This window comes from Idiotropiscis lumnitzeri, chromosome 19 (genome assembly GCF_059441095.1).
Source record: "Idiotropiscis lumnitzeri isolate Australia: NSW breed Sydney's pygmy pipehorse chromosome 19, RoL_Ilum_1.0, whole genome shotgun sequence".
Taxonomy (NCBI): Eukaryota; Metazoa; Chordata; class Actinopteri; order Syngnathiformes; family Syngnathidae; genus Idiotropiscis; species Idiotropiscis lumnitzeri.
This window is the reverse complement of record NC_142409.1, coordinates 7,319,341-7,345,800: the sequence shown is the minus strand read 5'-3', so window position 1 is coordinate 7,345,800 and position 26,460 is coordinate 7,319,341. Positions and strand designations below refer to the sequence as shown.

Sequence of the window (26,460 nt, the reverse complement as noted above, 5' to 3'; positions counted from 1 at the left end):
ACACAGATTTTTTTTTTTTTGCCTTCGCAACCACGGAAACCACAATCCACTCGACCTCTCTTCACCCCAGTGTCCAAAACACGTAGATGTCACCAAATCGAGAATCAAAAAGTGTTTTGTGTCACGCTTAAAAGTAGTGTTCTGGCGTCCAACCCCAGAATGATGCTCCAAAATACATTTAAATGCTTTGTCATTTCACAGGATTTTGCAACTTAACCTTTATCCCAAAGGTGTTGGATGCAGCTATGGTGCCCGGCGTTATGTATGGCCTTATACTTTGTGGGCACATCAAGTAAAGCAAGTCTTCGTTTGAGGTTTCCCCACATTTCCCTAGATGCCCTGCAGAAATATTTCATAAAAGTAACGAATAGAGTCGAGGTTTTCTCCAAATATTAGAAGCAGCGTCCCCCCCCGACCCTCTTCTTCTCAATGCCCAAGAAGCATTTTTAATATAAGATCACAGCAGTTGGCGGCAGTGTTGTCTTGCTGCATTGCCATAAAAAATAGACGCGCGCACAACAGCCTCTCAGAGCTCCGTCCAAGTTGAGAGCGGCAGAACACAGCTCCTGTTCTCCACCGGTAAATTAGCCTTTCTATCATCGCAGCGCCCTCTCAACCGTGGTGGGAGCGTCTGGTGTCGCGCTCACCGAATGTTTGCTCAGCGGCCGTACATCCGCTTCCTCGCAAATTCTCACGAATCCTCAGACGCCTAATGAGATCTGCTGCTATGCCTTTTTTTTTTTTTTAAATCAACTTTGATGCCACGTATGAATCCTGACATTCACTGCCATCAAGTGTAAATACCAAGCAAGCTCGACAATGAATAAACAGAGAAATGAGTGAGCAAATACCGCAGCATCTGGCTCACATTTCAAGGATACAAACATCTCCATTAAGGTCTCACTCATGTTTGTTATTATCCTACTAAACATGACACATTTGGCCTTTTAGGACAAAGTGGAGATATTTCTGGATTTAAGACATTCGTAAAATGTCAGTGTAACATGTATTGTGTTTCGTTCAATCATCGGGCCTACTGTATGCAAGACGTCGTTACTGACAAGTTCTATATGAATAAATTGATTCTGAAAAGGGACTCAAGTGGGCCAGCTTCGCATTTTATTTGTTTACTCTCTAAACATTTCCTTGGCTGGTTTATAATCTCAAGCACGTTTTTTTTTTTTTAGACAGTTGGCTATGTTTGTAGGTCTGTAAATGCAACCTTAAATGCTACATATTTAGTTGATTGTGTTGCATTTTGGTGTGATTGGACAGGTTGACTTCGAGGAATCAAATGACCAGACACATCATTAGGTACACGTGCACAATGTAATGCGTGCTTTCCATTGATTTGCGCCTCTCAATCAGCGCCGAATTTGAGACGGTATCGTAACTTCTTCATCCGTTGTCTGTCTTGATTGTTGTATTTTATGCATGTCAGCTATGTTAACAAATCACATCTTTTCTAATGCACCTGACCATGAAATTGGGGGAATTGTGAAATTTTAGACAAAGCTCTGATTTAACCTGACTCACTTGATTGGTCATGAAAGGTTTTTCTTAAGGGGAAACAATGCGCGTGGCTTTGGATTTTTGTTTACAACCTTGCAGTGCATTAGAGGATATTTGATGAGCTGCAGTGTATTATTACCTCTACCAAGTGGCAAGACTGTACAAAAAAAATCTATATATATATATATATATATATATATATATATATAACCAACTTCCATATAACTTTTCAAAATTCACTGTTACAGTCTACTTCCATCGGGGCCCAAGTATTGTAGTATCCAAACATCTCCAGCAGGTAGAGAGCTCTACCTACAGAACAGGAGTGGAACAGTACAACCTTGAATGTCATGTTTGGACATGTTTGGGATTGTTCGGCCTTGGCTGAGGTCTGCTCTCTCCAGAGTGTTACTCTAATTATCTTAGTTTCTTTATGAATTTATGCTTTACTGTCCTGATATCACAACACACCGAAAAGCGAATGATCCTGGTGGTTGTAATGTAGGTATTTGCAAAAATTGCTAACAAAATGCCAAATGTCACATAGAAGACAACGATAACGTGACGCGCATTCCAAACACAGCATTTGGAAGCGCCATCCAGGATCTCACCTGAGAGCTCTATGTGGCACCTACCCAAAAACAATTCCAGTCCAAAATTCTCATCAGGGTCTTTTCATCTCTTTATTCCAACTGTGTACCTTCAGCGAGAATGGCACAAATCGTAATCTGTGACTGATTGGGTTCTTGGAGACAGGAGCAAAAAAAAAAAAACTCAAGTAGGCTCTCTTGACTTGAGTTTCAATTTAGAGTATTAGAGAATTAGTCAATGTGGTGAATGAGTCGTTGGCTCAAGAATTATTTCGACTGCGATGCATTTGTTCATTTCATACGGCATTCAAGTTTATGTAATGCATCAAAAACTTTATGCACCGCCTGTTGCAGTTTTTCACTCAGGTGATGACATACAAATAGCTGACTTATTTATTTTATTTTTTTTACCTTTTTACCACAAATGACTGTCTGACTGAATTAGACTCAATTTTACAAAGAAAACGTGTTATTTCACGCATGCATCCATCAGCTCGGGACACATAACTGGCATCCTCCATTTTAAAAGTGAACGTGTGTGTTTAGTAGTCATTTGTTTTTTTTTTGTTTTTTCCCCCCTGAGAAGCCGTAAATAGAAAGACAACAGACATGGGAGGGTAAAGAAATGGGTGTTCTGAGTTGCAATTATGCCACACTGTAATTTAAAGCACCAATCCCGGCAACGTCTAATGACATTGGGTTTTGACTCCTGATTGCTTTCAGTGGACAGACATAGTGCACATTTTCACTCGCGGATTTGTGTCCCGAATGATTAAAACACATCTGAAAAACAGTAATTGGGTCATTTTAAACAACCTGCAAATTTCTTCCGCAGTCACTTTTTCCACCATCGCGGGCAAACCAACGAACAAATATGTCTGTGGCTTTTAACCAGTAAGTCTGCGTGCTGCAATGTATAATTCCAACTTGGTTTACACGGATTTAAGTCGAGAGTAAAAAAACATCACCTTAATTGAGGGTCACGTTGTGGAACAGAGTGTAGAGATTTAAAAAAAATAATAATGTAATGCTTTGAGGTGGAGAGATTCTTCTCGTCGGGAACAATGACCACCTTTCATAGCCAAATCCTTGAATGATGAAGTGACACAGAAGCAAAGGCAGTCTTGTAAATCATGTCCTTCAGAAAAAAAATATATGGGAGGTCAGAGATCAATAGAGAGAGGTGCCGTCAGGGACGCGCAAGTTCTTCTATATTAAAGTCATCCAACTTGGTGGAAGAGCCCTCCAACATTTGGAGAACGTGCCTTTCTGAAAAAAAAAAAAACTCTGGCCTCAATGAGTCCATCTCTCGAGGGAAGGTAATGGCAGGTAACACAAGTTTGCGTCAGGTGAGAAGGAAAGCCCACGAAACGTTGAGAAAATAAACCCCCTCTGACCTTAATTAAAGTGATTGCACCACTTGACGACGAAGACGAGAACATGTTTGCACAAGCTGTTAGTAAAAGTTAACTCCCCCCATTAAAATGAAAATAAGCACAAATAAACAATAATTACACAGATCCCCAACTTTTTCTTATGGGTCCTGCTGCTTAGTCACCTCCTTCGAATCACTACCTTGGATAAACCCCAAAGGAACCTCGGAGCTTATGACTCATGAGCGCATTACGTGACAGGTTTTATAATGGAAGTCAATGAGAGGGTTGATCAGATGTAATCAGCAGCCGCGTTGGTTATAAACAGCTGGAATCCACGTTTTCGGAATGTTGCAGCATAGATCGTGTTTGGCTTGATTCTGATGGAATCATTTCGGTTGCAGGAAAAACACCAGTCTTGTATTTGATCGGAGATTTTGCTGTGGGCAGTTTGTCTTAGTATCATTTGAATGCCTCATCATGGCGTGATGATGACGCAACAGATAACTGGTGTCCAAGGGCGTGATTTTAATCAAAGTTAACGCACCGCTGATTTTGAACGATATCCGACTCAGTATGGTCGCCACTCAAAGGTCATATGAGTGCATTTCTTTTTAGTGAGCTCTTCCACAAATTTCAGTGATTATTACTGAGTTGTTACTACAACTGTCGTAGTGGTGACGCATAATTATCACACATCATCAAATACCTCAAACAACGCAGAGAGTTTTTAGTAACAGTGCACTGTGTCACAATTTTGGGGGGATTTCAATCAAATGTTGTACATTTGTAGTAGTAGTAATTATTATTATGCAATGCTTTAAGTGGAGGGGCACGCCCCCTTATGGCCCACCCGTGGCGACGGGTATGGAACTGATGTTTGGCGTAAACTTTGGATACCTGCCACTTACAGATATAGACAAATAAGCATTGCATTTGACACCTTTTAAAAATTTATGGAATGTGGTAAAAACTCATAGGAGGCTACACAAACTCCAGATTCGAACCCTCAACCTCATAGTTGTGAAGCAGACCAGCAGAACAACATCCATGCATCATATGACGTCCCCCCCCCCCCAATAAAAAAAAGTAAAGTATATCAATATCAGCTTGAGCAAGGGTAACTAATTCTGTCTGAGTGAAATGTATTGAAACCAGATGAAATGGTCATGGTTAACTTTTTGCAGCGGCACGGTGCTTCGCCCCCGCCTCCTAAACCTCCCCGCCCGCCGAACCCTGCCCATGAACCGGCCTAAGCCATCCACAGTATGTTCGCAACCTCGGCTTGTGTGCGAGGAAACATGAGCAGGGTGCTATATTCAGAGTCCCGGGCTGAGCGGCGCAGGTCGCCGGATAAAGCTGCAGAGGAGTCGGAGCTCCGTGAGTTTGGGCACAAGACCTCCAGAGGGGAACATGTGAGTGGGGAATGGGCCAGAGGAGACAGGATTACTGCTCTACACCGCGGACTGACTCAGGAGGAGCCCGGGACAGGTAACGGAAGCACGCAAAATTGGTTTACTCGTTAGGGATGCATGCAAAGGTTCTTTGATCGCCTCCAATTCGGTATGTAGCGGAGGGGAATTTAAATGGACACCTGGATGAGATTCCGAGATAAATATATTAACCATAGATGCTGCACCTGAGAAATGAACTCGAGCTTCTGTACGCGAAATTAAAACCGTCGGACTGCATCGCACATTTATTCCAGGGACAAGTGCAAAATGTAAATTTTCAAATGCAAATGGTACCTCCGCTGCAACCTGCAATGCATTCAAAACCCGCAGCCCAAATAATCCGCGTTGCATGAACAGAATCAATGACATAAATATATCATTAAGAATGTAAATATTTGGCGCATGCGCTTGTTTTGACGTGATGATTTATCAGGCGTCTGCATCTTGCTTTAAAAAAGATGAATGAAAATCATGTTGGATGTTATTTAAATGCTGGTTTGCTGCGCTTGAGTCACAATATTTAAAATTTGACGTGGACTTGGCAGAGCATGTAGTTCCGTTTTAATGAATATTTTTGCAAAAAGAAAAAAACGAAGCTGGAATTTGAATGTTCTCACTAAAAACAAACGTAAATGTAACACAACTCAGCAAATTATGATTGAGCATTTATACTTCTAATAATTCCGGTACTTTTTTTTTAAGTCTTAAACGCGCATATGTCCTTCACAGGAGAGACACTTGCGCACTGTGACGCACCCGAGGGGATATTTTCATTTTTGCGCAACTCGGGGACTATCTGGCCAAAGATGAACGCCATCGTGTTTAACAAGCTCAGCGGCCAAGTTCTGTTTGAGGAGAAGGCCAACGAGGTGGAGATGAGCAGCAGAAATTACTTGGAAGTCATGGACGGACAACACCCGGACCTTCTCTCCAGCAACCAGGCCATTATGGACAACCAGGCCATCAGACACAGACGGAACGGGTGAGAGAAGCATCCACGTCGTTTTGTTTGTGTGTGGATGAAAAGCACTTGCACCTGAGAGCGCATAGCAATTGCAGACTTATTCGGCATTTAACTTGCGCGCATTTTTTTTTTTTAAATCAAAACAGAATAAGGCGTTGTCTAGTGCGTCTGTTTGTCGGTGCGCATCCTCATGCTCAAGATGTGAAGCAAACTTATTAAGACGCACTAGCATGACGTAATAATTAGTAGAGGCATGTTTTTTTGCCGGTGTTGATCATGTAGTTAATAACGGTGTAATAACTAGGTCAGTCTTATTCAGTAGCTGTCTCGTACATTTTCTCCATCTGCTTCTAATAAATACATTTGCCCTTCAACTTTCTGTGTGGTCTAGTCCATCACACAAGGGCCATGTATTAGTTGTCCAAGTATTTAATTTATTTTTGTGACAGGGAACAGGTGTAAGAAAAGATTGTTTCTTGGATTTCCTTTTTTTGTGTGTGTGTTTTTCTTAATTGAGTAAATAAGAGTAGAGTTGGGGACAGTGACCTTAAGTGGAAACCTTCAGTGACAAGAGATAATATGAGTTTACGCGCTGGTCATGTGTCTTTTTAAATGAAACATTGAATCAGAGATGTAAAGTTGGAGTGCGCGACCGTTGTTTAAAACCAATGTTCAGAACAGGGAGTAAAATGTACTTTTAAGATGTTCATTCCAATCTAGATTACAAGGAAAATATTTGTAGAACACCAACCTCAGGATGAGGTTAGACTCAAATGTTACATGTGCAGTGTGCAAACATTTGAGGGAGATAAAGGAAGGGCCCAGAGTCCTGCACCATACTGACATCTACAGGTTTGAGTAAACTAAAAGTTCTCTATTGTACAGGTGAGAGAGAGGCTCTCACACGACTCAGTTTGAGAATATCAGGAAAAGTCGCTATAATTTGCAAATGGAAAATAATGTAATCATTTTTAATAGTCTTTTTGGTGGTGAGTTTAGTACAATATCTTAGAGTAGCTGCATGGAAAATGTGGCTATCTAAGTGTAGGTTCCCTGAATCTTAGCGTCTTAATTGCACCATTTGGATGAGATCATTATATCGTATGCTTACAGTCGTTTTTTTAGGCCGTGACTGACAATTTCGCACAACCTACTGCCCCACCTGGAAGCTGTGAAACATTACTTGCTTCATAATTAAACATTTAAATCCACTTGATGGTCTTTTGGACCACTTTTGACATCAAGCTGATGTGTTAACGCTGCATGTGTAATTCCGGCGGAGTTTGACATTGGAGATAAATGCCACATGGAAAACTAATTTGTCTTAAAGAGTTGTCTGATGCCACAGTACGTGACCGGTTTCATGCGTTTGCACATTATAATGAGATACTGAATATTACAATTCTGATTTATTTATTCATTTAACAATGTTTAGTATATTGCATTATACTGAGAAAATTCCGTTTTGCCTAAAAGCTCAAATACAATAAAAATAAACACTTTGCAGTGTGATGTTCGACGCTACTGTCAACTAAAACCGCAAAAATAAATGTATTGTTTTAACGAACACCTTTCTGACAGACAGTGTCAATCAAAAGGGAGCAGAAATTCAAATGTCAGATTCACGTGGCTCGTCAATGTAAACTGGACTACAAGCGGCTGACCTTTTCCTTACCTCCACCCCCTTCAGGGGTCGTCCCGGTGGCAGCAAAGTGCGACACAAGCGTCAGGCCCTGCAGGACATGGCGCGGCCGCTCAAGCAATGGCTGTACAAGCACCGTGACAACCCTTACCCCACTAAGACGGAGAAGATTCTGCTGGCTTTGGGTTCACAAATGACCCTGGTCCAGGTGGGTCTGCGGCCTTCTGTCTTTGTCAAGTACACGCGTGAGCGTGCGTCCGTGCGCGTGTGTCTAATCAGCTCGGAAAAAAAGCTGGATGTGAACTTGAGTTTTGGAACTGACAGGCTGTGAGGAGAACATGTTTTTACAACTTGAGCTGTTTATTTTATAACACTCGTGCACCCGTGGATATTATTTCTACCTTCTTCCAACTGCTGCAGTTTTTCTTTTTCACACTCCAACCAATGGTTTAGTATATTAGGACATGCAATCCAGCAGATGGCAGTATTTATTTGTCATTTTGTATTTATTTATTTTTTTATAATTAATGCAGAGTAGTGATTCACTAATGACAATTTGTGGGGTATGCTAGTTTGAGATGAGCTTTTTTTTTTGGTTTAATTTCCTTAGTGTGTGACAAATTCTGGATTTGTTTAACAGCCTGTAAGCCTGCTAAAAATCTTAAAGAATTGTTACTTGCTCCTTTCCACTTCATACATTTCTGAATGAATTCCGAAAATGTTCATTTCGATAAGACAAAAAAAAAAATCATAAAATCTCTTTTTTTCTATATTTGTTTCAAATAATGAACTATAATTATGAGCTACTGCGTCCTCAACTTGCCTACATGTGGTTTCATCAGCTCTCAGACAGGTCGACCCACCACCCTCAAAAAAATGCTTTGCAGAGTGCGGAGGAATGCCATAAATGACAGCGGCATTTCAAAATGAATCTAAGGCTTTTTTTTTTGTAATTAATTGGTATTTTAATACATTCAATACCTTAAAATGGATTTGGATGTAATCAACTTTGATTAGTCCAGATGAGATAGTTGGAAAAAAAATCAATTTATTATTCATTGAAGAGGTACATGTGGATGTGATTTAAAATGAAATATTCACGAATGGACCGCAAATTATTTTGGACAAAGGCATGTGTGGTGTCTTTGTTAATAAGAAACAAAATACTTCAATCGCAAATAAGTATTTTAGCATGAGGCCTCTTTCCCCGCCGCCTTTATAAGCTACTTGAAGTCAATTGAGCATGAACAGTTATTCTAGAATAACATCTAATGATCTTCTTTCTGAGTTAAAGGAAGAACAAGCTCAAGTGTCTTTTCCTTTTTTCTTTTATTTTTTTATTGCAGCTTGCGGACAGCGTCGGAAATATGCGTTCTTGAAATGAGGCCAAGCGAATCCAGAATAAAGATAGAGGACATCCATCCAAGTCAACATTTATCAATAATAGATGATTTTTATTGGCAGTCCAACATGTGGATGGTGTTAGGTGCAGAAAATATGAGATGAAACTGTCTGGAATTTCTTTTAGTAACTGGATTGTTTCGATCTGTCAAGTCTGAGCAGACGTTTTTATAAAGTCTTTGTTTCACCGTGCATGTGGTTGTGTTGAAGAGTCAAAACAGTAACGTTGTATTTCCGGACTCTACTTTTTGATTTTTTTTGTCAGGTTTCCAATTGGTTCGCCAATGCCAGGAGGCGGCTGAAGAACACGGTGAGGCAGCCCGACCTGAGCTGGGCGCTCAGGATCAAGCTTTATAACAAGTATGTCCAAGGCAATGCCGAGAGACTGAGCGTCAGCAGCGATGACAGCTGCTCAGACGGTACGACAACGACTCGTCTGCACTCTTTTACGCTACACTCTTGAACTGAATTTTATCAGCGCAATGACTCACTTCACAAATTTTCCATAGGTGTGAATGTGTGGATGATTGCTCTTCTATCGATATGATAAATATTAAAAAATGCCTGACGCAGATGTGGTTGTTGCTCCGGATTGTTGTTGTCAAGTTTTTGAGCCATACTGGAAATTCAGGCTTAGAAATGACTTAAAATGTCTTATACGGCAAGTGTGTGACCTAGCTGAGAGTCTCTGAGGCCGGCGGGCTGTAACACGCTGTTATTAAGACACCCCTGCTGAGCCAACCTCTGTCCCCCCAGTCTGCAATTGGGAATGACTAACTTTCTTTCAGCTATGTACTTACTGCAAACACACGCTTGCTTCTCGAGGCGAGACGTGCCCCTTGCTCTGACACTGACAGGACCGAAAACATTTGCGCGGGGGGAATAAATCCATAAACAAAAAACATACGGCGCTCGCTCGCATTGTGAGAGATTGAACAGAGAGGAAGAGCGCTGTGGTGTGAGTAATCTTTAATTACGTCCTTTGAGAGGCAGAGGCCGAGCGTGTGGCTGCAAAGGAATGTGCGCATGTTGTTTGCATTGTGTCCGCCACATGCCATTGTACCACCAGTGGCTCGCTATAACTCCCGGACTCTTCCCCCTGTCACATTATGGTTATGAAGTTTTCCGCAGCCTTATCCCACATTTGACCCATGCACCGAAAGGCCCACCATTATTTTTAAAGTCTGTGCTTTTTGCTCCAGGGGTTATTTATACGGGGAGATGTGACCCCGCTGACCCGTTGACCGTTCTTCGTGGTGAACTCCTCCAGCTTGTTTCGTAGCACACCCAAAGAAAATGTTTTAGATGTTTGAACGTTTATTTAGAGAGGTGCCAGACTTGGATGTCGGCCATGTGATCGTAACGGCAGATCAGAATTGTTTGGATGGCTTTAGAATAGAAGTGGGCTTTGAGAAGCTCTGCTCAGACTGCACGGTGAACGTAATTATAATTTAAACGAACAACGACCCAAAGTTGCGCTCTTGATTTCGATACTCATATCTGATTCGCCAGAACATTGTTTTTTTTTTATCGCCTACCCCTGCTTCTTTCATCAGTGCTCTCATTTAATTTGATTACCTTAGCAGTGCACAGTCCCATGGATAGTACTGTAAGCTTTCTGCAGACAAAAATAGAGGGGCAATGTGTTTTAAATGGATAGGAAACAATCTCCAATCCATTACGGTTTGCTCTCACATTTCTCCGTTGTTTTATTCTCTTGAATGGAATGCCAACGGAAATTAAACATTAGTTCATTTTTATTGAGCTTTTCATCATTTTTCCGCACTGCGCATAAACAGACTGCTTTTAACCATTAAAATGACTAGTAATTACATTTTAAAATAGGATACAGTATTCGTCAACTTCATGGCAACGAACAGTGTCATTAAAAATCATAAAAAAAACAACATATAGAGTATTATGGTAATAATTACGAGTGACTTCATCAAGACGTGACAAACATTGCACTCCTCTAAGACTGACATCAGAGTTGTATAAATCCAACTACACGTCTACAATTGTGACTCAAGTTCCATATTTAACGTGGTTGACTTGGACGTTTCCGTTTCGACAAGTACATTTGTTTGTTCACATAGCTTCCATATTGTGAGAATGAGTAGTTACAAAAGTATGGTAAACATTCTGTGATATGTCTGATATATATATATATATATATATATATATATATATATATATATATATACACATTTTTTTTAAATATATATATATATATATATTTGTATATATATATATATATATATATATATATATATATACATATTTTTTTAAATATATATATATATATATATATATATATACATATTTTTTTTAAAATATATATATATATATATATATATTTAAAAAAATAGGTATATATAAAATAAATAAATATATATATATTTAAAAAGAATATGTATATATAAAATAAATAAATATATATAAAATAAATATATATAAATATATATAAATATATATATATATATATATATATGTCTGATATATATATATATATATATATTTGTTTTTAAATATATATATATATATATATATATATATATATATATTTAAAAAAATAGGTATATATAAAATAAATAAATATATATAAAATAAATAAATATATATAAATATATATATATATAAAATAAATAAATATATATATATAAAATAAATAAATATATATAAATAAATAAATAAATAAATATATATATATATATATATATATATATATATATATATATATATATAGTGGACATACTGTGTATAGGACAAGTGCAAAACTGAACCATGTCTTGAACATTGCTAAGTGTCTCCCTGATTTTTCAATGACTCAGATGGCGACAACCCTCAGAGGACCCAGAACGGTGCCGTGGAGCTCACCAAGCCCATGTACCAGAGTGTCATTAAGAAGGAAGGCTCCGCCATGATGGGCATGGCCATGGGGATGGAAGCGGGCCTCCGCTCGGCCACCGAAGCCGCCTCTCTGGCGGACGACTACGTGTCCCCGCCTAAATACAAGAGCAGCCTGTTGCACCGCTATCTCAACGACTCGCTGCGCCACGTCATGGTGGCCAACGCCGTCATGGATGCTCGCAAAAGGAACCACTCAGGCTCCTTCAGCTCCAACGAGTACGACGACGAGCTGCTCTCGCCGACCTCCTCGGAGGCCGAGGCGAACTTTGTTTATCGCGCTGGTAAGCAGCCACGTTTTTTGCATTCCTTCTCCATCTTTCGTTGTGGGCCGTCCATCTGCACACTTTTGTTTTACTTTCTGCAGCTGCTATGTTATTCATAAGCCCGTTAATCACACTCACTTCCCATCTCCCTTGTTGTATTTGATACGGCGCTTGTGTTGAGGAATGTGATTTTCTTAATGCAGTTATGAGTCCCGGTAGCACACATGTTCGCACACCACTCGGCAGACAAGGAATTCCCTCCAGCCAGCTCTTCTGACCAGGCTCTAGCAAGCCAGACACAACAAGGCTGTATGGAACATGCTCTCCCCTAAGACTACTGTTTGGCCTGCTTTTCATCCTTTCCACAAGGTCCCGTGGAGAGAGTAGACAAACACACTTCTCCTCCATAAAAGTTCACCCTTCACAGGCAGCAGAATTTCGAAGATGATGTTACAATAGATCGACTATCCATTGATCCTTATCTAAATCAGTCAAGGCTCCATAACTAAAATTTTGCCTTTTGTCTAAAGTCAGCTGGCGTAGTTTGAGCTCAGAGCGACCCTGAACAGACAGCAGTTGTTGGATGGGTGTAATAGAGCTACTCTACAAAAAGTCACAAAAGATAAAAGAAAAGTCTTGCAGTAATTATCACAAAAGTATCAGGGGTAGAAATATGAAATCTTTCGGTAGTTTTTGGACTGTTCTACAAAATGTTGGGTAACACTTTAATTGCTAAATATGATCAATTTAAATTCCCTGGATTGTTATGCCCTTGGAGAAATGAATTAAAAGGTCTGCAGAAAGTCATAATCTATGATTTATGTTGGTCACGTACTCGTCTAAAAAATTATTTAAAAAAACAAACTGTCACAAACACAGAATATATATTTATTCTCAAACAACCACTGCTGATACTTATTAGTTCACAAAAAACGTAAAACAACTATTCCGGCTTTTAATAACATTGTTATTACAATCCGGGATTCCATGGGTGAGATTGATACTTGACTTAAAGCAATCGGATGCATCGCGGATGTTTAACTAAGAAACGATTTGTGATTTATGCAACAATTCACATTTGTTAACAATACAAACGAGATACAGTCTACAAAAAGACGTTTTATACTGTAGTGCAGCAAAATTATGAAGGTCACATCTGTCTTCTTTTTTTTTTTTTATTCGGTCTTCGTAAGCAACAGTTTTTTTTTTTTTTTATATATTGTGGTTAGCATGGTTCAGCAGCAGTGAACGGATCTTCAGCAGCTTGTTTTGTTCAAAGTTCCTCGAATGGACAAATGTGGTTTTTATTATCGGCGCTAGGAAGTGTCTCTGGTGTGTGTGTGTGTGTGTGTTTTGTTGTAAAAAAAAAAAATGGTTGAAATACTTTTGGATTGAAAGATAGGGAGGAAAGGAGGAATGAAGACAAAGCGTGACTTGATTTTAAATGATGGGATCCAATTCAAGGACAATTTCATTGAGCTGTCTGGATGTTTCTAATAAGGAGTAGCTACTTTATATTAATGTTGAATGTGATGTGTTTGTCATCGTACAAATGCGAGAGAGAAAGCTTTCACTTTACATTTTTGGAAAATCTGATTTTAACGGGGACATCCAATAGAAAACTGGCTTTTGATTGCGTCTTTACAAATATTAGAGTCTCCCTTCTGCCTGGCTTACATATCAAGTGTGAAATTCCAATTTTTGAATGAAGCCGCCCATTTCTGAAAATGTGTCTGTCAGCAAGCTGTTTAAATTTTGGCCAGGCCTCCATTTTCAAGCCACCGCCCGTCTAGTGGAAACCACGATCACTTATAAAAGCTAAGCAGAGCTACACACCAATTGACAAATGTAATTCTGCGGCTTAGTGATGACGTGACGACTGCGATAAAAATGACAATTAATGCTTTTATTGCCCTTGAGGGGGTTCGTGTGAGCTTAGCACTCGCTTTCCGTGGGCTGAGCAGTGGCTCATAGGTATGAAAAAAAGGGTTGGGAGATTTTGTCGCGCGTAATGTTACACATGAGGACACCTGAGAGTTTATTCCTTTTGCGGGAAAATGGCACAATGTGTCTATTTTGAATTAATCAGTAAATTGCAATGAAATAGCACAATTCGATTTTCATCAATTTCTTATATTACTTGAATTTTGGTTCCCCCGAGTAAAATAAACGTGTCTTGCATATTTTTACTCGGGACACAAAAGGACAGGACCAAACACAATTAGTTTCTTTTGGCACATTCCTTCAAAGAATTCCTGCCGATGCATCAGTTGTGATTGGTCAAGGCCAAAGTGGCATCCTTGGCAACCATCACGCCATTGGCTAAAAAAAATAAAAAAATAATATGCTCCATTAATGGTGTCATGAACCCGCAGTGTTATCTCTGACTACAGAGGGCAGTCAGACGTGGCAGGAGATGGAGGGTGTAGATTTACCCCGACGGAAAACTAAACTTCTGCTGGCTTAAAATGACTCACACACACACACATAGACGTGCACACACACACTACACGCCTACCATTCACAAGCTGCACACACAACGTCCAGTACAAACACACACACCGACAGTCCAAAGCCTTTGGGGAATTTCATTGAAGGCAAGGAACAGTAGAATTCCATCGCACATGCCAGGGGTTCATGCCAAATGACCCTTTAATGGGATATTAAATGGCAGGAATCTGGCCGAATGTTTTCCTTCTTTCTCGGTTCTAGATTTCGCCCCGTCCGGTATCATATAGATCATTATTCGCCAAATACGTTCTTGCCAGAGGAGACTGAGTGATCTCGGTCAGACACATTACACAATGTTGACAGAGGCTTATTTGGCTAGAATTTCTACTTTATGGACTCAGGTTGATGAATACAGTAGCCAGATGGTGAATGTAGTGCAAGTGATTCCATTGATGTGGAAAAGACGTGAATGCCTGACGCGAGTAAGTGGCCGCAGGCAGGTTTCTCGTATTATCAGAGGCAATGCTGGTTTAAAGGTGAACTTCTGATTTAAGGTGAGAATGGCTGGGATGGATGTGTAATGGATTTGCTTGCCTATATATGTATATATATATATATATATATATATATGTGTATATATATATATATATATATATATATATGTCACCACATTGTAGTCTGTAGTGACGTAAAAAACAAACAAAAAAAAAAAGCGCGTCCTTCAGGGAGTGGCAGATCCAACAGTGGGAACGACTGCAGAGTTGTCCGAGCTGCGGTAAGACCCTCTTTTTAACCGTCACTCCTGTGACGATGTTGACTGACCAACGCAGACATTGTTTAGACGAAACTCATACCGAGCCCTCTCAACCTGATCATTTTTAAATCATCAACTAGACACGCCCACACGCAGATCATCGCATTCAGAGAACACAGCTGTCTGCTAGATTCGTCTGTGAGGGGAAAATAAGTGTTTCCATTTCATAAGAGTACAATAGCAGTACAATAGGCTGGGACTGCATCACTTAATTCATTATTTTTTTCTTTTCACAGTCAAAATTGAGCCTGCTCACTGGACTTTTCTGCGGGGTCATAAATTAACCATATATTTCAAACATCAATGTTTAAATTTTGGAGTTGCAATTGCATGGAAATAACCATTACAGAAACATATATTCCATCTTGTTCGTTTAGGACAGCTGTGTCATTAACCTAAAAGTACATTGGTACTCTAATTAATTTGTGTAAATATGTACCTTTGTGGCATTATCATTATTGAGTGACATTATATTTTTGAGGTCAGATTCAGTGCTCAGACTTTTGTGGTTTCCATCGCCAAGTCGGAGAATGGAAATTTCCAACGTCCCGATTATAAGGTAGACAATTAGTTACCTTATAAATCTTGAAATATAAGATCCACATTACTACTTTCCCCTTAAATAATAGTTTCAGCTGGAATAGTTCCGGCAGTTATACACTCCTTTCTGATTGTATTCTCAGTCGGCCAGTCTAGCTTTATAAACAGCCATTCGTGCAAATGAAGGCCTCCACTCGAACAGACACCTCCTTGGAAAAAAAAAAAATAAAAAAAACAAGTACTCCCTGCAATAAACACTCCTGGCCACTATTTGAGCAAACCGTAATGTTCAAAGCAACCCATTTGTGACTGCTTTGGTGTCAAACCCAGCGGTCACAGTTTCATCGTTACATCACCAGTGGACCAAGCATCCCTCTTGCGGTGAAGTCATTGCGGTGTGACTCTGGTTGTTTACGTTTGAATCTCCTGCGTTGATCATTTTTGGATGACTCGTGTTGTCAGGCTACATGACATAAACCCTGATCTTCTTCATCACGGTAATGATAGCCTGTTGTTTGTCCGCGGCGTCCCTGCAGCAGTCTGGCTTGCCACACGCAAACAGAAGACACTCGCTTTGACAATATATTTACTTCTCTTGTCTTCTCCTTCTGGCTGATTTACCGGGGCCCTGATTACACTCTGTTTACTGGCACACGTAAACACAGCGACAACTTGGCAACGTTTAAACATCGGAAACAAGGTTGTTTCTTCATCTCGACTCAAACTAGTCTCCTTGACGGCCGACGGTGTGACATCTGCCAGACGCGCACACCAACAAAGCAGTCAGTTGCTGAGCCACTGGCTATAAATGACTCCGCTGCACACTTGTCAGCGTAAGTCGGCCCGAGTTGTCATTTCATTTTCACCACGTTTAATGTCTTTGGCTAAATGTTGTGCAACTGACTGATTCACATGGGCAGCATAAGTGTGCGTTGGACAGAAATGGCTACAAGGGCAAATAATACGACAAAGTTGGCAGGATGCAGGCGAGAGGCAGCTCTTGACATTGTTAAACATACAGATCATTAACCAAATGCGAAACTGAGCGAGTCCTAAGGCATCGCTTGGTCCCTCGGTGTCGCGGCTCCTAATCAAGACCGTGGCTTGGTTTCAAAATCAGAAACCACATAAGGAGATGTCGTTATCTCGCGCAGCGTCCGTCCCTTCCTCTTTGATTTGAAGTAAAAACCCGCGTCCAAGCGTTCACATCTGCACGTCCAGCAATTTGAACGGGACTTTGGTAAAAGTTGCGTCATCGCAAAAGGCGGTAAAACCGGTTAATATGTTTTCCATCCAATGGCCTATGATGACAGTAACCCCTGACTCATTTTTCGGCTGCCTGAGACATCCAAAGGACTTTATAATTACACAGTGATCTGTTCAAGTCTTGACCTACAGTTGCAGGTTTGCGTCGAGCAGAATGCCGATGAGATGTTTCACTGGAAATCTGTTCACCTCATTTCCTCCCTTTTAGATGTTGAGCCCGGTATTTTCAAATGTCTTTGTGTTTTTTTAACTTCATCTTGCTTTTAATCTATTAATACACGATATTGAATGAATTGAATTAAAGTCATAAAAAAATGACTACTGCGGTGTAGGTTAGTGATAGACGCAGTATTCAGATTTTCGAACGGACCCACTGGCACTGGTTTTATCTTTGACCTTGGCTTGCTCAGTAGTTCATCAGTACCGGAATCAAGAAGTGAGTTGTCCATTGACTAAACTTGATTTTCTTCAATCGGCACTCAATCTCCAATCTCATTCTTGGGAAAAGGCTCTCTACTTGCAATTTTTAGAGACTTGACACCAACCTGCCAGAGGTTTGCCACACATAAATATAAAAGTTTGCGTTTGCAATGCAGACCTTCCCATGGTTTGCACAGCAGCATCGAGCTTGTTTATTGTTGCGTGTTGCTAACAACAGCACCACATGGGAATGATGATAGCGGGCCGCACTCATCCGAACAGGTGTAACCTCATCCTCTCTTTAATTTGTCAGCTCTGGTTTATTTTCCCCCTCATTTTCTGGTTTTTTTTTTTTCATTTTTTGCCCTTTTTATGCCCTCCCACCATCACCCCGCAGGGATGTTAAGTGAGCTAGTATTTTTGGACTTCCAGCCTCATGCCAGAAACCATCAGACTTCTTAGTTTTCCCCTTCGGTGTTGCGTGAAACCCCACTGTCAGTGAAGCCCAAAGGCAACAACAACGTCTACCCCAGTCGTCAGCAGCAAAGCAGGGAGGCAAGTATATATAAAAAAAAAATACAGGAAAAAGAATAAAAAAGAAATAGTTGTTAGTCATTTAGTGGAGATTTGTATTCTTTTTGGCAAAGCAGTTGTTTTAAAGTATCTGACTTTGAGATGTTTTAGGCACGTAGCTTTGGAATTTTTTTTTTTTTTCAGGGGTATCATATCCAATGGTTGTGGGATACCAAAAGTGAAGACAGGTGCTCAAGTACACCACAAGAATAAGCAGGCTGTAGGTTGCTTCTTATGACTTTTGCCAAGCACTATACAATAACGGTAAATGTGTAGTGACTGTTGCGTTTGGGTGATTGGTTGGTCAGTACTGTTCAAAAAGAGTGAATCTTTTCAGTGAATGTGAGTGAATGGATCACTTCCACAAGTGATTAGTTCTTTTTCTCAGTTCATTTAAGCTCAGCCATGCGGATGTCGTCAATCATTGCGAACGACCAATCAGCAGCCAGCGTCAGATGCAGGGAGGGGATTTTACTGAACGTACTGCCACGCTATTGGAGTTCACGAACGAATCGGTGAGGGAACTTCTCCTTGCCAACGATTGTTTGGGGGTGCGTGAACGATCGGGTGAACAAATCTTTTGTTTGATTCCATTTGATGATTCTAATGATTCAGTTCACTTGACTCATTCACTCCCATTGACGGATATAGACGTCAAAAAGTACATTCATTCTACCAGGGATGGCACTCTTCCTTTCTATAGCACCTTTCGCCGCACTTCGTGGAGACACATTTAGGTTACGTCATTCCCTGTGTGGGTGTGACTACTGTAAGACAGGAACAGGAATCATATAATCGATCGTCCTGGAAAAATTAAATACGGTAGTCTAACTGGGACAGTTAGTATACTGAGCATTAAAGATAAAAGAACTGTCTTACGTTGCTCAACTAAAATTGGCTATTCCGAATAATAAAATTGTCTGGGTCGCTCATGCTGGATGTTCGGGATGGATGGCGTGGATCAAGTGGCTGCCTCACACATTCTGAAAACACTTTAAAAAGGTGGCTGGAAAGACACACACCCGGCGAGCGTCTGCCCACACAAACACACACTTTCGCCCCACATGTTGCGTGTCTTTTATGTCACTGAAGTCGACCTACTTGCTACTGTTGTCGCAGCCAACAACGATCCAAACACTGAGCTAATATATCATGGGGGAATATAAACATCATATGAACATTGGGTCTATAATTACAGCACTGTGATGACGGGGGAATGTTGCCAATCCACAGTCTAGCAGAGAGAACAGATGGAAATGGAATGAAGAGGATGTCTTTTAGTCTCGTCAAATATTGGCCGCATAGTTACTCATTGGACCTATGCAACTCCCAATAATAATAAAAAAAACAAAAAAAAAAGAAAAGACGAAGAAGAGCTTGGATGCGGTAAAAGTGCTCAGAAAAATATTTTGGAATTGTAGAAGAAGTGCTGATTCTCCACAAAGCATGAAGCCAAACATTGACAGGAAGCCTTGCATTTTTTTTGGCAGGGAGTAACATGTCCTGTACCTGGATTCACGGGGTGTTACAGCACTTCCTTGCCGAGGTGAACAAGTAGAGCACAGAGAACTGAACAATGTCAATAACGGAAAATGCCTCTGCTGATAAAGCCAAATGAAAACTGAGCACTGATAGGACATCAGGGATAATCCAGGGGATTTAATTGGAATGCGATGAGGGACTTTGATTTTTGTGGTTTCTACACTTATGCAGATGGTCCTCTCATCTTTTGTCTGCCAGGGAGCAAAAACTATACTGTGTGAAGTCGTATTTCTCTCTATGGAATATACAATGGAAAGGAAATGTTCTAATCAGCCACACATTCACCTCAGTCTGTGCAAAGCAATACAATCATTGTGCGTCAGTGTGCACCAATGGCGGACGGAGAAATACTTGAAACACTTAATTTCCCTATAAGTCCCAATCGTTCATACAATGTAATTCCCATGACCAGAATGACAAAAAATACAAAAAAACGGACTTATGTACGAATTTGAAACGATGGCATAGAAAGGTCATAAGACTGAGAATTGTAAATGCATTTCAATGCTACGAGAAAGAAAAACGTATTTTCTGGACTAGAATACAACTGGCTCTCTTTAGAATGTTTTTGTGTCTGTAAATCTGCTGTACCTGGTCAAGACTGAGCTACTTAAAGGCTCCCAAGGCCTTAGCTGAGTGTTTGGGTAGCTTAAAGAAAGCGACTGGCGAGGATATCCAGATGCTCTTGAGTGCCTCCTCAAAGCCAAATGTGTGTCATCATACTCACTGCAAGCAAAACACAGTTTGAGTCTCTAGCTCGTCAGTCGACACGGAACACACACTGACACGAACTTGGTCTTCTTCTTCTATTGAGCAACATATTGAAGTAAACACACCGGTTGCCCTGAAGAAAACGTCGGTTCGATTGTCTAATGACGACGTTATTGCCTGCTAATGATTTACATATGAGATAATGATCGCTTCCATTTTACGAGAGAAAAAAAGAAAAAAACAAAAGCGTACACTGACTCACGTTGCGTTCTTTCGTTTCCACTCAAGTCTTTCACGCTCGGTCGTTTGCTAAATGATTTCCTCACAATTACACTGGCGGGGGCCGAATTGTTTTTGAACTAAATATTACAGAATGGAGGCTATGAGTCACAAGACTCGATCCTATTAGCTACTTTCTTTCCTGATGGCTTTTTCTGAAATATTCAGATCCAGAAAGCACAAAATGATACACACGATCCAGCCCACTTTAGATCATTTTAATTTAATGTAATATCATTTTATTTCTTCTTTCAGAAACCACAGAGCATGGATCAAGTAAATATGACAAGTGAGTTCACCATCCTTTGGCTAAGTTCATATTGTTGGTAAAAAAAAAGAAGCTAAAACGCTGTTTTATAATATATATATATAATTTTTTTATTTTATTTTTTTATTTATTTTTTATATATTTGATGCAGCCCTTTTAACGGATGATTTTTCATTGTGCAATTATTCTTAAAGTTGTGTCTTTGACTACCAAATTTTTTCACACAATAAAATCCTTTAATTTTCTGAAAATTATGTATGGATGTCAAATGGCAGTTGAATAGAGTTTGACTCGTTTGCTGTACTGGTTTGTTTCCCTTAAAGTGCAGAAATGCGCCTTATAAACTAGTACGCCCTATAGATAGAAATTTCCCCAAAATGAACCTGTTAATTGATACTGCGGCGTATAATGTGCTGCGCCTTATAGTTCGGGAGGGAAAGAGAAACGGCATCATGAACACTGACCACATCTTAATCTCCGCCTCTGCTTGTTTTTGTTTCCCTTCATGGCCCACGTTTGCGTGTCATCAGTGGTGGCGTCAGAGCCGAACACAAGGAGAAGGTGAAGGGCAAAGATGAGACGTACTGGAAGGAAATGAATGCCGCCATGGCCTTGACCAACTTGGCGCAGGGGAAGGACAGTGCCCCGGGGACCACCAGCTGCATCATCCAAAAGTCTTCCCATATAGCAGAGATCAAGACTGTTAAAGTGCCACTTATGCGCAATTATTAGCTCTAAGCAAGCTGAGACTCCTCACTCTATGCAAACATTCCTGTTTTTGGCAAACCATTCACAAGAGGACTATTTGAAAGGACAAAGAAACATTTTGTTGGTTAAAAGTCTCTTCAGTAGGACTTCTTCTCTCGACACTATTTTTTTTGTAATATTAACTTATTTTTTTTGATGACCCCCCCCCCCCTATTTTTTTATGTGTATGTTGCCAAAGTGACTTTTGCTCTTGTAAATGCAAAGTACTCGTAGTGCCTCTTTGGAATTTATGAAGGATTATTTGACCAATGTTTAGAGTCATCAGTGATACAAGAAGTGGAGGTGTGTGCCTTGAAAGACCGAATGAGGTCATCAATCATTATATGCACACACACACACACACACGCCTACAGAGAGACATATCGTGCGTTTAACACTTTGTTACAAAATAACCCGAAGTAATTCCTTGAAGGCGTCCTGTGTATTTTGACTGATGTCCTCCATTTCGACTGTAAACTGAACCTTGTTTTGTCGGTGCTGGAAGCCCAACAATGACACTTAGGTACGCAGATACGCAGCGCTAACGTGAGCAAAGCGTCGATAAGGAACTAAGGGACGCATCTCATCCTTGGATTGTGTCTAATTAGTGATGACGCTCCCTCTTATCGGAACATAACATGCAAAAGCTGGATCGAAATCAAGTTAGGCTCACAAGTGTAGTGACACTAATATGCACACGCTGCACACTTGACCCCTGACTTATAAAGGGATGTTATTTTTTTGTTTTGTTTTGTCATATCAGTGTTATAAATGGACGGCATTGGTTTTTCACATACTTGTGCTCACAAAAAGATATGAGGGGTGAAAAAATAAAAAACACGTCAACTCCCATCAGCCTGCTTCATCCTCAGCTGTTTAGCATTACATTCAAATTGCTGTTTACAAGAAGCTGGAGGACAAGCTTAAACATTTGACTTTTTACCCCTTGTCTTTCTTTTTTGTTTGTCTTTACGTACGTGCATTGCCGTTGTATATTTTGTTATTGCTAATCTGTACATGTGCGGTTGTTACAGTATGTTTTTGATCAGGCTTCTGTACTTGGTTATACGTAAACCGACCACATAAAGGGGTTCTGCGACATTTCATGAAAAGAGGCTCCTTTATAAGCAAGTATGTTTGCAAACTCGAGTTTGACAAAGTGGAGATACTCAATCAGATTTTTTTTTTTTAAAGATATCTTCAGGGTACTGTGTATGTGTGTCATTATGGCGGAGTATTTGAGGCTCAATGAAAAGAAAAAGAAAATGCTATTAAGTTTTTTTTCCAAGATAAAAGTATGAGAAAAGAAAGAATGACTGTGGTCATAGTTTGGGGAGGAAAATTGTCATTTAAATTTATTTTACGTTATATTTGTAATAAAAAAAACAACAACTGTACATTAACCTAGTCCTAATATATATATATATATATATATATATATATATATATATATATATATATATATATATATGTGTAACTTTTCAGTGTAGCCTTAATACTCCATCATGTCAAAATGTACATTCCTTTGTAAATTGCGCGGTTTTATTTTGTTATGTTTCGACAACACAGACTGTGATTATGGTCAAGGATTTAGGAGAGGGAGTGATGCTGCACAAAGTAACTTTTTGACCTTTCTATATGAATGTGCAAACAGTTAAAATCATGCACTTATGGACGTGTACTGTCATTTCATCAGAAGCCTTTATTGGGAACATGCCTTTTTACATGAAGTCAAAGAAATGAAGCCTATATTTTTCATCTTAGCGTGCTTATGGACGTATAATGAAATGAATCACACTCGCTAACCCCGAGGCACTATTGACACAGTGGGGGCCACATGTGTTTTTTATACACCTGACCCAGACAGGGTAGCTGCAGGGTAGCAGTTTGGGCTGCTCCTTGTGTTTCTAATCGCAACCCTCACACCTCACACGATACCCACTCTCTGGGTGGAGATTGTACAGGGGGGGGAGGACTCTTTTCCATTTTAGTTTTTATTTATTATTATTATTATTGAATTCCACCCACAGTCCATCCTCAAGTGACACAAACACAAGGGTTTCTACTGCTAAAACGTTGGTGCTGTACATGCCTTTCTCCTGGCTGCATCCCATGAGAAATGAAAGGCAACAACAGTATATAAAGCCTATAAATTATTATTACTGACTTTGTAAAAATGAAGAAATTTGTGACCAATATTTTTTTTTTTTTTACTGTTAAGTTATATGAATTTATCTCTCCTTTTGTCTGTTTGATAGAGACTGGATTTTCAATCCAATGACCAAATGCATATCTCATTGTATTGTTTTGTTTCTTGTAAAATTTCTTTTCTAAATGGTTTTTACTTGGTCAAAGCTTTTGAATAAACCTCAGAATTAAAAACAATGCTTTTTGTTACCGATAAGAAAATTGTGTCTCGTTTTGTTTTCGATGACATGGAGCAACTTCTTGCAATACAATTTTAAGTCAGTCAGGGAAAAAAAAATACACTCGAATTACCGTATATGCAATCAAACAATGCAGTAGCACTTTGTTCCTTGAGGTTTAGTCTAAACGTGTTTTTCAGGAAAAGGAAACAAATTTGCCAAGAGAGAATACTTCACTGATGTAAATGATGATTTCCCTTTGTTGATGATGAGAGTAAACTCATGGGCCACAACTTGAGGCTCATCACAAAATAGGGCATGTTTGTTTATGACGCACGAGGCGCAGCGGTTTTCAAGAGCTAAACAAACTAATCATGACAAGCAGAGTTGAATGTATACAGCGGAGAGCTGTGGCACACATTAGTGGTTTGAGCTCCTGCCATTACTATCTCCTGTGTATTTTTGCTACCTTCCGAGGCATGTTTGGTATAATTCGTTATTTGTATAAAACCGGGATCGGATCATAATCAATCTTTTGCAAGTTCAAGAGTGTAGAGGCAGCAGCAGCAGCAAAAAATAAAGGGTTTCAAATAAAGATTTCTTGAACTTTGGGTTTTTTTCTATATCTGCTGTTGTGATGTGGATACCTAAGGAAGTCTGAACATATAATTTGAAATCCTGTGGCGCTGAGCATCCTGTGTGATACTGTCAGTAGCCTCGATGGCTTTTGTGCACTGTCTGGGTCTAAAGGCACCCTAGGTGTCTTTCAATATCTGGGGTGGATTCAATTGCGCAAAGACAAACCTGAGCAGAAGCCATGAAGCTTTTTTTTTTGCACCAGGGAGAACATGAGATTGGAAGAACAATTTGACAGACAGATGCTGACAGGAGCCCGTCCCAGACTGGTAGCAGAAAATGCCACAAACTGGACGTGGCTGCATCCTGTGGTTCTTTTTTTCAGTCAGCGCCAGTGGAGACTGCCAAAAGTCCAAACATGCTGGCCTGCTTGTTTTCCTGTGCATCAGGACCTCAGCGCGGCCCTGTGGATGGCTTACTGAAATAATCGCATCTGAATGTTTTTTAGCCCACCTGGATATTGAATACTAAGCGATGCTGGCCATTAAAATGACTTGTAGCGGCTGCAGCTCACGTGTCTCTGCTTTGAAAAATCAGAGAACTGCAGAAGACAGACAAGTGGAGATTCTCGCTTGGCTCCGCCTGCTATTTGACAAACTCCAGGTTTCACCTTGGCAGGTTGGTTTGGCCCGAGATTGAACCTCCAACCACGACATAAAATACAAGAAGTTCTTCAAAATAATTTTCCATTTGATGAGGAAATACGACTCCCGTGGCATGCTGAAGTAATTAGCCACCATGATGTGAAGGATGCCATGTTCATTAAAGCTTATACCTGCCCCGTTGAACACAAAAATGAGAAAAACTGCTGCGGCTAATTGTTTGAATCCTGAAAGAATGGACTGATTAAAAACGTGGTCGGGGCCTTGCAATCACTTTGGGGATTTGAGCTGTTTTGGATCAGCCATAACTTCATGGATGTTTGTCGAAGGTGATGTGTGCCGGTCATTGATCAGGTCACGGATATTGTGAAAAGCAGACATAATCAAACTGCGGACAAAAGGGCCAGACATGTATTATTACACAGCAGATTAATTACACGACAAAAATTAGCATCCTTGGTGAAAGGGCAAGTCTGCAATTTGAGTTTGCTTGATATTGTGAAATGTGTATGTTGTGCTTGGGGTGGGGGAGAGCAAAATGCGTAAAATCTAAACAGCCAATTGTTGTTTTTGCAAAAACTAAAGTTAATGGCAATCTAATTCTGATTGTATTACCTTATCCAGGTGTGCCTAACGTGGTCAGCAGTTGTATGTACAAAAACATCCACCAGACGATTCAACTCAACGGCAATGAAGACGGTGTTATTCCAAGTGGACATCATCATCTTGAGGTATTAGACCTCAAAGTGCATAACAATGGGCCGACTGCCAGTTTTCAAGAAATAGGGTCGATTTGTGCGCTTGTAAGAACAGAAGTGTGGAAGCACACCGACTTGTGGAACTTGGAAATGGATGATTTCTTTTTTAATCATTCTTTACAGTTGCCATAGTAAATACTGTATCACTCAATGAAAAGGAGACACTTTCCATGAACTGGAACAGGAATCTGTCCCTGGTGGGGATGGGTCTTTTGATTTGGCATCAGTCCTTATACTCTGTCAAGTGAATTTTTTGACTACATTTCTTACTTTGCTTTTTGCTTCTTTGACTAACTTTTATTTCCACATTTTTTTAAATTTTTAGCATAAATTAATTTTAAACTGGTGTATATGTGTAGTTGCACACCACAGAGAAGG

At 40.0% G+C, this 26,460-nt stretch overlaps 1 protein-coding gene across 1 annotated transcript; it reads left to right on the top strand.

Moving 5' to 3' along the window:
- The first annotated feature begins 4,743 nt into the window (after window positions 1-4,743).
- On the top strand, window positions 4,744-24,123 carry mkxa (mohawk homeobox a). The gene is made up of 7 exons (XM_088283604.1): window positions 4,744-4,966; window positions 5,659-5,911; window positions 7,584-7,743; window positions 9,202-9,355; window positions 11,768-12,127; window positions 20,961-20,994; window positions 21,504-24,123. Exons 1-7 carry the CDS (start codon window positions 4,744-4,746, stop codon window positions 21,703-21,705), a joined length of 1,386 nt encoding a protein of 461 aa, XP_088139730.1. The 3' UTR covers window positions 21,706-24,123.
- The last annotated feature ends 2,337 nt before the right edge of the window (window positions 24,124-26,460 follow it).

What these genes read in the sequence shown, in the direction of transcription:
- mkxa (XM_088283604.1), top strand. Translation starts at nt 4,744, where the DNA reads ATGTTCGCAACCTCGGCTTGTGTGCGAGGAAACATGAGCAGGGTGCTA. An exon ending in CGATGACAGCTGCTCAGACG is followed by an intron (nt 9,356 to 11,767) that starts GTACGACAACGA and finishes TCAATGACTCAG; the next exon opens with ATGGCGACAACCCTCAGAGG. An exon ending in GGATCAAGTAAATATGACAA is followed by an intron (nt 20,995 to 21,503) that starts GTGAGTTCACCA and finishes GCGTGTCATCAG; the next exon opens with TGGTGGCGTCAGAGCCGAAC.